The sequence below is a fragment of the Chiloscyllium plagiosum genome, unplaced genomic scaffold (assembly GCF_037043375.1).
Source record: "Chiloscyllium plagiosum isolate Xiang-an unplaced genomic scaffold, Cpla_swu_hap1 HiC_scaffold_36, whole genome shotgun sequence".
Lineage (NCBI taxonomy): Eukaryota > Metazoa > Chordata > Chondrichthyes > Orectolobiformes > Hemiscylliidae > Chiloscyllium > Chiloscyllium plagiosum.
The window spans coordinates 12072559-12084721 of NW_028270174.1; the positions used below are offsets into that span (position 1 = coordinate 12072559).

Here is a 12163-nt window from a genome sequence, read left to right on the forward strand (position 1 = left end):
ATATAATTTCAAGTTGTTTTTGAGTTGGAAGCGGTCACCTAAAACTGATATCATCGATTGAAGACCTGAATTTCACAAGGAATAATGGACCGAATGAAGCTTGTAGGACTAAGCTTTAGTGCCTATGGACAAATTTCAATGGAATGAGAACCAGATGAGGATGGAAGGTCAGTGCAGGTCAGACCATGAAGTTGAAAGATTAGCCCAGACCATTGCACCAGTTTTTGTTTCAGCCAACTACATAAATTTGGGTCAACACAAATCAATCTGCAGTAACACTGAAGTAGCCGCTACAATATTATGTTGTTTCCAAAATGCATGAAGAATTCTTCTTCTTCATATGTTTCAAAACAGGAATGATGGCCATTTCAAAACAAATAGAGAGATGTCTGGTCTTGATCTATCTGCAGTGTCTAGGGGCTTCGAGAATTTGGCAAAAAGCTGCTCACTGTTACAGAAGGTAATGTTACTGACTAATCAGTCCCATGTACATTCAACTTCTAGTATCTCAAAGCACTGGGATGTACTTTCTTCCCTCCCCGATCACTGTGATTCCTTTTCTGTTGTTCTTCCTCTGACAAGTTCCTTAAATTCCATTCCTTTGGTCAAGATTTTGGTTATCAGCCTATTCTCATCACTGGTGTCCCATCCTGTTTTATAACCACCAATGAAACACCTCGGGTGGTTTTGTTGTGTGAAAGAGGCACAACACAATTGCTAGCTGTTGTAATCACCTTTTATTCCAGGGACAAAGTTGCCTGGTCTTACACAGCAAGAGGCTCTTACAGACAGCACAATTCATTAATTTTCAAGAGGGAATCAGCTCATTGTCCATAGGTATCCTTCTGGATAGCAATCCAGAAATAAGAACCACTCACTGGGAATATTTGGAGTGGGTTTGAAGTCTGAATATTCTGCTTTAGTGCAGAAACTGTATGACTGAGTGGAAAAACTCAGTCCTTTCAGGTTTAGCACAACGGTATTTCACAGTGTGTGTTTTTGTTTTGAAAAAGGCAACAAAACACACAGATCTGAGAGCAGTGTGTCAGCGCAAACATAGGAACAAGACCAGGAGTTGGCTTTCAAGCCTGCTGTGCCATTGAATACAATCATGACTGATCTAATTACTCCACATTTTTACCTCCCCACCTTGCTTGTCAAGCATCAATATATCTGCCTTAAAAATATTCAAAGATTCTACTTCCCATGACTTTTGAGGAAGAGCATTCCCAACACACACTGCCCTCTGTGAGAAAATAAATTCTCCTCCTCCGTGGACAGTCCCTTATTTGTAAACAGTCATGAAATAACTCCATAGAGGCCGATACTCTGTTGCCAAGTCAGGTGCTGAGTACTTGACAGTGGTCCAAACACCTCGGACAGAAACCAGTACAATATTATGTTGTTGGAAAAGCGCAGCAGGTCAGGCAGCATCCAAGGAACAGGAGAATCGACGTTTCGGGCATAAGCCCTTCTTCAGGAAAGCCCTTCTTTCAGCTCTGATCTCCAGCATCTGCAGTCCTAACGTTCTCCTCCAATATTATGTTGTATCCAAAATGCATGAAGAATTATTCTTCATATGTTTCAAAACAGGAAGGATAGCCATTTCAATCACTGCCAGTCCTATTTTGATCTGTCAGCCAGGATTCCTTGATTGTAACAGGTTAACAACCCCAATCAGAGAATTCATATACTATGAGGTCCACCTGGCTGACCTTGTTACAATCACTACAAGTAACCTCTCAGATTCTCCTACAAGATTTAATATTCTTTTCACATACCCCTTTTAAGACCCCTCAAGTTTTCATTTGTTTCAAACAAGTTGCCACTTCATCTTCTGAGCTCCAGAGGATACCAGCTTACCCTGGCCAATCTTTTGTCATAAGACAACCTGTCCATTTCTGTTACTAGTCCAGCAAATCTTTGCTGATTACTGCCTCCAATAGATCTACATCCATCCATAAATTCGGACACCAGTGCTACACATTGTATTCCAGAGGTGGTCTCACCAATGCCTGGTACAACTGGTTGTACCTCGGCATTTCTCGTTTGGTAGTCTTCTGAGAATGATCTCAAAATTCCCTAAAAATTCTTTCTCCATGTATCATTGCATCATTACCTCTAAATTAAATCGATTCACACCAGTCTGAGAATTAGGGCCAGACCACTCAGGAGAGATGTTAGGAAGCACTTCAACTCACAAAGGGGGATAGATGATTGGAACCCTCTTGCAGAAATGGGAGGCGATGCTGGATGAGTTGTTAATGTTAAATCTCAGGTGGATAAATTTTTGTTAAGTAAAGGCAATAAGGGATATGGGTTGAAGGCAGGTATATGGAGTTAGGCCACAAATTAGGCATGATCTCATTGAATGGTGGAACAGGCTTGAGGGGCTGAATAACCTACTCCTGTTCCTATACTCTATGTTCCTAAATGTTTAGGGAAGCTCTGTTAGCATTACTCCTGTAGGCTGTAAGATAACTGCATTACAATCCCTTACCGACCAGTACAATTGCATATTTTGCTGCAGACATTCACCTGTGGTAATGGATGATCTTGCATTGCAATATGAATCAGGAGTAAGAAGTAAAACACACTTTAGAGTTAAATGGAATGTACTAAATTGATAAAGTGGGCTTCTTTCATTACAAAGGAGTTATATGATGGAGCTGCTGATGTTCACAATTTTACAGGTGAAGAATGTAGTCCAGCATCACCTGATCCCATCGTTACCTCGATCTCCAACCTGTGTGGAAACATTGCGAGTTTACATTATAATACCAGAACTCATTGCTGTCCTGGGAGAGTCAGGGGATTCAGCAACGCTGCTCGAATCTTTAAGCAGAGCCATTCTCTCACTTGAAGAAGAGTATTTTAAAATTCTTGGTGAGTTTTATATTTCAACTGTGTTAACATCAGTAAAGACACTGCTGATTGCAATGAAAATAATTCAGAAATAAATTCTTCCACATTTCCTCCATTACAAGGTGACAATGCTTCAAACATACCTCAATAATTGTAAAGTTGACAGGCCTGAGGTATTGAAAGAAATACCCTTTCAGTCTATTCTACACCACCTTCAGTATCCATACACAAAAACAGAAGTTGCTGGAAAAGCTCAGCAGATCTGGCAGCATCTGTGAAGAGAAATCAGAGTTGGGTTTTGGTTAAGTTTCTGTTTTTGTTTCTAATTTACAGCATCCACAGTTCTTGTAGTTTTATTCAGTATCCATACGTTTTTGATTTTCATAATTGGACAAGTTTGTGAAGCACTGCAGCTCCTCCTGATCAGAACTCCAGTTGAAATACCACATAATGCCAAAACCAAGGCAGCTAATCTGTGGAAGTCATGACAAAGGATTGGCATTATTATTTTAAATATAGTGCCCACTGTTCTATCTTAAAAGTTCACCATTACGTTCAGCTTTTCTGAAGCTTTACCATCCGTTAGGATAAGTTTGATTTCTGTTCTTGATAGAATGCTGGTGGAGGACAATACCTGATGATTTTTTCATGCGCCTTGTGACAATATATCAAAGAGAATCAAATCAATTTCATCTACTGGCTCTGGCGAAGGCCTCAAAATACGACACCAGACTACATGATTCATTAAACATTTTACAAGCACTTTTCAAGGTCAGTGCAAGTTTCAGTGACTCTCTCTACTTTGTTCTACCTTAAGCTATTGTTTGCCTACACTCGGAACTCCCCTCTTTGCTACCTCCCTGCAAAATCTACAAATAAGTCTAAAACCCTACTTGTTTGACCATCAGTATTATTTGCTGGTTGTTTATCTTCTCTGTGAAACACCTTAGGATATTTCAACTCAATGTAACGCTGCATTGTGAATCCAGAATTGTTGTTACAAATCAGGGCTGAGTAACGTAGATTCCAATTATTGGACAGACATAATGGTCTCAATATTCATCCAAACTGTCCATCAGGAATAGGACTGGTTCAGGTAGGACACTCATTCTTCATCCATTCTGAGTGTAGAGATTTGTAATCAACCTGTTTAGGCAGGTTATGACACACTCCTGAAGCAGGTGGGATTTGCATTCAGGTAGTGGACACCTCTGCATCACACAAATCCTCCACACTAGTTCAGTTCTACCCTATGCTGAAGCCAATGACAAGTTAAAGTTAATCCAGATTGGGAGCAAATTGAACATTCAATCCAGCCCTGCCAGTTTCCTGATGTTAACTTAAAAATTGAGCTTTTGTAAAATGCTCTGATTGCAAAATCAGTGTTGCATTTCACATAATTTTCCAGCACAATGAGTGAGTTGATCTCACACAGTATTTATCCAAATAAACACTCGACATTTTCATTTAGATGTCACTGTTGTTATTGTACAGGAGTAAATAAGTTCAGTTTCATCCATAACAGAGCAAATTGCAAGTGATATGTTGTAAGGAATGGAACTTGATGGTCCAATTGCCCTTTCTCAAGCCCTGTTTTGTTACTGTCACCAATGTACATTATAGATGGTGCGAGTATGCAGATGCACAGCAACCTGAAAGGCTCCAGTTGGGCTTGTTCCATTTTAAGTACCCACAGCTGCATAACTTAGTTTTGACGGTCTGTGTAAAATGTTTTAGAATTGCAAGTCCATAAGGATGTAGCATTTAATAAGACCCAAATTACTCCTAATCACAAAAATGTTAACCTATGTTTAATTCTATGCTGGCAGGTAAACTTGAGTAGATATGCAAAGATCCCGGATGGAAACTTTTGCATTCCTGTAATGGAAAATTTGAGGCACTCTTTTATGGTAGGTGATGAATATTTTTAAATCTGATATGCTTCACCAAGCTCTCAGTTAGATCATTACAGTTTGTGACATAACAGGACTTCTCATTCACCCTCATGGTTCCATGGTTTGTCCATTACCTTAAAAAACATATACAATTACATTTAAATGCTGATTAGGTATTGATGGAGAAATATATATGAGAGAGAGAGAGAGAGAGGAACATTATAATGGCTGAGTAGATCTGATGGGTAAATGACCTACTCATGTTTCTATGAGATACTCTAAGTGATCTTGTAATGTGGAAAGGACCTGAGCTCAAATTAACTTATTATATGAAGACACACTTTTATTTATCAACTTGCCATTTCTACTCTGTCTATTGTACAGTGAAAGCACTGTGGAAAGGGGTTTGAATAGATTGGAAGGATGAAGGTCATTTTTGTTGGTAACTTAAAAAGGTGTAGCAACACAGTGTTAAAGGTATAGATGGAGAGCAATTTCTTAAGTGCGTACAAAACAATTTTCTGATTCAGTATGTGGATGTACCTACTAGAGAAGGTGCAAAACTTGACCTACTTTTGGGAAATAAAGCAGGACAGGTGACTGAGGTGTCAGTAGGGGAGCACTTTGGGGCCAGCGACCATAATTCTATTTGTTTTAAAATAGTGATGGAAAAGGATAGAGCAGATCTAAAAGTTGAAGTTCTAAATTGGAGAAAGGCCAATTTTGACGGTATTAGGCAAGAACTTTCAAAAGCTGATTGGAGGCAGATGTTCGCAGGTAAAGGGACGGCTGGAAAATGGGAAGCCTTCAGAAATGAGATAACGAGAATCCAGAAAAAGTATATTCCTGTCAGGGTGAAAGGAAAGGCTGGTAGGTATAGGGAATGCTGGATGACGAAAGAAATTGAGGGTTTGGTTAAGAAAAAGAAGGAAGCATATGTCAGGTATATACAGGATAGATCGAATGAATCCTTAGAGTATAAAGGAAGTAGGAGTATACTTAAGAGGGAACTCAGGAGAGCAAAACGGGGACATGAGATAGCTTTGGCAAATAGAATTAAGGAGAATCCAAAGGGTTTTACAAATATATTAAGGACAACAGGGTAACTAGGGAGAGAATAGGGCCCCTCAAAGATCAGCAAGGTGGCCTTTGTGTGGAGCCACTGAAAATGGGGGAGATACTAACTGAATATTTCGCATAAGTATTTACTGTGGAAAAGGATATGGAAGATATAGATTGTAGGGAAATAGATGGTGACATCTTGCAAAATGTCCAGATTACTGAGGAGGAAGTGCTGGATGTCTTGAAATGGGTAAAGGTGGATAAATCCCCAGGACCTGATCAGGTGTACCCGAGAGCTCCATGGGAAGCTAGAGAAGTGATTGCTGGGCCTCTTGCTGAGGTATTTGTATCATCGATAGTCACAGGTGAGGGGCTGGAAGACTGGAGTTTGGCTAACGTGGTGCCACTGTTTAAGAAGGGTGGTAAGGACAAACCAAGGAACTATAGACCAGTGTGCCTGACGTTGGTGGTGGGCAAGTTGTTGAAGGGAATCCTGAGGGACAGGATGTACATGTATTTGGAAAGGCAAGGACTGATTCGGGATAGTCAACATGGCTTTGTGCGTGGGAACTCATGTCTCACAAACTTGATTGAGTTTTTTGAAGTAGTAACAAAGAGGATTGATGAGGGCAGAGCAGTAGATGTGATCTATATGGACTTCAGTAAGGCGTTCGACAAGTATGGAAACAGGCCCATCGGTCCAACCCGTCCATGCCAACCAGATATCTCAACCCAATCTAGTCCCACCTGCCAGCATCCGTCCCATATCCCTCCAAACTCCTCATATTCATATACCCATCCAAATGCCTCTTAAATGTTGCAGTTGTACTAGCCTCCACCACTTCCTCTGGCAGCTCATTCCATACATGTACCACCCTTAGGTCTCTTTCATATCTTTCCCCTCTCAACCTAAACCTATGCCCTCTAGTTCTGGACTCCCACACCCCAAGGAAAAGACATTGTCTATTTACCCTATCCATGCCCCTCATAATTTTGGAAACCTCTATAAGGTCACCCCTCAGCCTCTGACGCTCCAGGGAAAACAGCCCCAGCCTGTTCAGCCTCTCCCTATTGCTCAAATCCTCCAAGCCTGGCAACATCCTTGTAAATCTTTTCTGAACCCTTTCAAGTTTCACAACATCTTTCTGATAGGAAGGAGACCAGAATTGCACTCAATATTCCAACAGTGGCCTAACCAATGTCCTGTACAGCTGCAGCATGACCTCCCAACTCCTGTACTCAATACTCTGACCAATAAAGGAAAGCATACCTAATGCCTTTTTCACTATCCTATCTACCTAAAACTCCACTTTCAAGGAGCTATGAACCTGCACTCCAAGGTCTCTTTGTTCAGCAACGCTCCCTGGGACCTTACCATAGAACATAGAACATAGAACAATACAGCACAGAACAGGCCCTTCGGCCCACGATGTTGTGCCGAACTTCTAACCTAGATTAAGTACCCATCCATGTACCTATCCAAATGCCGCTTAAAGGTCGCCAATGATTCCGACTCCACCACTCCCACGGGCAGCGCATTCCATGCCCCCACCACTCTCTGGGTAAAGAACCCACCCCTGACATCTCCCCTATACCTTCCACCCTTCACCTTAAATTTATGTCCCCTTGTAACACTCTGTTGTACCTGGGGAAAAAGTTTCTGACTGTCTACTCTATCTATTCCTCTGATCATCTTATAAACCTCTATCAAGTCACCCCTCATCCTTCGCCGTTCCAACGAGAAAAGGCCGAGAACTCTCAACCTATCCTCGTACGACTTCCTCTCCATTCCAGGCAACATCCTGGTAAATCTTCTCTGCACCCTCTCCAAAGCTTCCACATCTTTCCTATAGTGAGGCGACCAGAACTGCACACAGTACTCCAACTGTGGCCTAACCAAAGTCCTGTACAGCTGCAACATCACTTCACGACTCTTGAATTCAATCCCTCTGCTAATGAACGATAATACTCCATAGGCCTTCTTACAAACTCTATCCACCTGAGTGGCAACCTTCAAAGATCTATGTACATAGACCCCAAGATCCCTCTGTTCCTCCACCTGGCTAAGAACCCTACCATTAACCCTGTATTCCGCATTCTTATTTGTTCTTCCAAAATGGACAACCTCACACTTGGCAGGGTTGAACTCCATCTGCCACTCCTCAGCCCAGCTCTGCATCATATCTAAGTCCCTCTGCAGCCGACAACAGCCCTCCTCACTGTCCACAACTCCACCTATCTTCGTATCATCTGCAAATTTACTGACCCACCCTTCGACTCCCTCATCTAAGTCATTAATAAAAATTACAAACAGCAGAGGACCCAGAACTGATCCCTGCGGAACTCCACTTGTAACTGGGCTCCAGGCTGAGTATTTACCATCTACCACCACTCTCTGCCTTCGACCGGTTAGCCAGTTTTCTATCCAATTGGCCAAATTTCCCTCTATCCCATGCCTCCTGACTTTCCGCATAAGCCTACCATGGGGAACCTTATCAAATGCCTTACTGAAATCCATGTACACTACATCCACTGCTCTTCCCTCATCCACATGCTTGGTCACCTCCTCGAAGAATTCAATAAGACTTGTAAGGCAAGACCTACCCTTCACAAATCCGTGCTGGCTGTCCCTAATCAAGCAGTGTCTTTCCAGATACTCATAAATCCTATCCCTCAGTACCCTTTCCATTACTTTGCCTACCACAGAAGTAAGACTAACAGGCCTGTAATTCCCGGGGTTATCCCTATTCCCTTTTTTGAACAGGGGCACAACATTCGCTACTCTCCAGTCCCCTGGTACCACCCCCTTTGCCAGTGAAGACGAGAAGATCATTGCCAACGGTACTGCAATTTCCTCTCTTGCTTCCCACATAATCCTAGGATATATCCCGTCAGGCCCGGGGGACTTGTCTATCCTCAAGTTGTTCAAAATGTCCAACACATCTTCCTTTCTAACAGGTATCTCTTCTAGCTTACCAGTCCATTTCACACTCTCCTCTTCTACAATACGGTCCCTCTCGTTCGTAAATACTGAAGAGAAGTACTTGTTCAAGACCTCTCCTATCTCTTCCGACTCAATACACAGTCTCCCACTACTGTCCTTGATCGGACCTACCCTCGTTCTCGTCATTCTCTGGTTTCTCACATACGCATAAAATGCCTTGGGGTTATCCTTGATCCTATCCGCCAACGATTTTTCATGCCCTCTCTTAGCTCTCCTAATCCCTTTCTTCAGGTCCCTTCTGGCTATCCTGTATCCCTCCACTGCTCTGTCTGAATCCTGTTTCCTCAACCTTATGTAAGCCTCCTTCTTCCTCTTTACCAGACATTCAACCTCTCTCGTCAACCAAGGCTCCCTCACACGACCATTTCTTTCCTGCCTGATAGGTACATACATATCATGGACACGTCGTATCTGCTCTTTGAAAAAGTTCCACATTTCCACCACATCCTTCCCTGACAGCCTATGCTCCCAACGTATGCTCCTCAAATCCTGCCTTACAGCATCGTAATTTCCCTTCCCCCAATTATAAAATCTACCTTGTTGTGCGCACCTATCTCTCTCCATAACCAAGGTGAAAGTCACAGAATTGTGGTCACCATCACCAAAATGTTCACCCACTAACAAGCCCACCACTTGTCCCGGTTCATTACCGAGTACCAAATCCAATATGGCCTCCCCTCTGGTTGGACAATCTACATACTGCGTTAGAAAAGCTTCCTGGACACACTGCACAAACACCGCCCCATCCAATCTACTTGATCTAAAGAGCTTCCAATCAATATTTGGGAAGTTGAAGTCGCCCATGACTACGACCCTGTGGCTTCTGCACCTTTCCAAAATCTGTTTCCCAATCTGTTTCTCCACATCTCTGCTGCTATTGGGGGGCCTATAGTAAACACCCAACAAGGTGACTGCACCTTTCCTATTTCTGACTTCAGCCCATACTACCTCCAGAGGCAGATCCCCCTCAAACTTCCTTTCTGCAGCCGTTATACCATTAAGTACATACATCCTGCTAAGATTTGCTTTCCCAAAATACAGCATCTCGTATTTATCTGAATTAAACTCCATCTGCCACTTCTCTGCCCATTGGCCCATCTGGTCAAGATCCTATTGTAGTCTGAGGTAATCCTCTTCGCTGTTCACTACACCTCCAATTTTGGTATCAAACTTACCAAACTTACTAACTGTATCTCTTATGCTCGCATCCAAATCATTTATGTAAATAACAAAAGTTAGAGGACTCAGCACTGATCCTTGTGGCACTCCACTGGTCACAGGCCTCCAGTCTGAAAAACTACCCTCCACCACCACCCTCTGTCTTCTACCTTTCAGCCAGTACCCAAATGGCTGGTTCTCCCTGTATTCCGTGAGATCTAACCTTGCTAATCAGTCTCCCATGGGGAACCTTGTCGAACGCCTTACTGAAGTCCATATAGATCACATCTATTGCTCTGCCCTCATCGATCTTCTTTGTTACTTCTCAAAAAACTCAATCAAGTTTGTGAGACATGATTTCCCACGCACAAAGCCATGTTGACTATCCCGAATCAGTCCTTGCCTTTCCAAATACATGTACATCCTGTCCCTCAGGATTCCCTCCAACAACTTGCCCACCACCGAGGTCAGGCTCACCGGTCTATAGCTCCCTGGCTTGTCCTTACCACCCTTCTTAAACAGTGGCACCATGTTTGCCAACCTCCAGTCTTCTGGAACCTCACCTGTGCCTATCGATGATACAAATATCTCAGCAAGAGGCCCAGCAATCACTTTTCTAGCTTCCTACAAATTTCTAGTGTGCACCTGATCAGGTCCTAGGGTCTTATCCACCTTTATCCGCTTCAAGATCTCCAGCACGTCCTCCTCTGTAATTTGGACAATTTGCAAGGTGTCACCATCTATTTCCCTACAGTCTATATCTTCCATATCCTTTTCCACAGTAAATACTGATGCAAAATACTCGTTTAGTATCTCCCCCAATTCTGCAACTCCACACAAAGGCTGCCTTGCTGATTTTTGGGGGGCCCTATTTTCTCCCTAGTTACCCTTTTGTCCTTAACATATGTGTAAAAACCCTTTGGATTCTCCTTAATTCTATTTGCCAAAGCTTTCTCATGTCCCCTTTTTGCGCTCCTGATTTCCCTCTTAAGTATACTCCTACTGCCTTTATACTCTTTTAAGGATTCACTCGATCTATCCTGTCTATAACTTACATATGCTTCCTTCTTTTTCTTAACCAAACCCTCAATTTCTTTAGTCACCCAGCATTCCCTATACCTACCAGCCTTTCTTTTCACCCTGACAGGAATATACTCTCTCTGGATTTTTGTTATCTCATTTCTGAAGGCTTCCCACTTTCCAGCTGTCCCTTTACCTACGAACATCTGCCCCCAATCAGCTTTCAAAAGTTCTTGCCTAATACTGTCAATCAGACAAAAGGTTGAATTCTTAACCACCTTTTACTGATACTTGTGGTCTGAAGATTTTCTGTTCTATTGAAATACTTCACCAAAACGATGAATGTCACACAGCAAAACCAATATGTTTGTAGAAATAAAATACTTGTTTGCTTTCTGTACGTTCTGAAGTAAATCTGATCTGTGATGTGGGCTTTGTGTTTTCTTCACAGTTAATGAATGGCTATGCATGTTCAGAATTGAAGATTCAGCAATATTTCTCAGCACTTCTTGGAGTAAGTTGTCTGTGTTGCATGTTTGTTTTTGTGAATAATGATCGTTTTGTTTTTTTTTAAATTTCCTCCCTGTTCCATGAAAACAATTTGGGGGTCTGGAGAAGTCAGGAGGCCTGCTGTGAAGCCACACTAAACCTAACCATGAGAAGGTGTGGGCTTCTTCTTCTGATTTAGTTCTGTGGAGCCCTTAGCTTGGGCCTTGCTTTTTACTTCCTCACAGTGAGCCTACTGAGAATTCTAACTTCATTTCAGTGAAGTTTACATCCATAACTGAGAGATTTGGGAAGGACATGAAAGTTCCTTGCAAAGGTATAGTGGAGATTTAACAGAATGGTTCCAGGGATGAGGGATTTTGGTGACAGAATGAGGTTGGGGAAACTAGGGAAATCATTCTCCTTGGAGCAGAGGAGATTAAGGGGTGTCTTGATAAATCTGTACAAGATTAAGACAGGTTTAGATAACATCAACAAATCAAAGCCATTCCCATTAGCTGTTGGTGCCAGGACTAAAGGATACAGATTGATAGAACTGGACAAGAGATGCTGAGGAAATGTGAGGAAGAATTTTGCATACCGAAGGGTCTGTTTCCATGCAGTACATCTCTATGACTTTATGACTCTATGTGATAATGTCCTGGAACCTTTA

The 12163-nt window shown here is 42.3% G+C and overlaps 1 protein-coding gene across 1 annotated transcript in view; it reads left to right on the forward strand.

The window, feature by feature from the left end:
• LOC122539482 (putative E3 ubiquitin-protein ligase HERC3) overlaps positions 1-12163 on the forward strand; it is a 55307-nt gene that overhangs the window by 21261 nt on the left and 21883 nt on the right. Inside the window, exons 11-15 of the mRNA XM_043674360.2 lie at positions 355-460; positions 2694-2886; positions 3479-3636; positions 4695-4775; positions 11456-11518. Coding sequence (XP_043530295.2) covers positions 355-460; positions 2694-2886; positions 3479-3636; positions 4695-4775; positions 11456-11518 — 601 coding nt within the window. The remainder of the gene's footprint in view (positions 1-354; positions 461-2693; positions 2887-3478; positions 3637-4694; positions 4776-11455; positions 11519-12163) is intronic.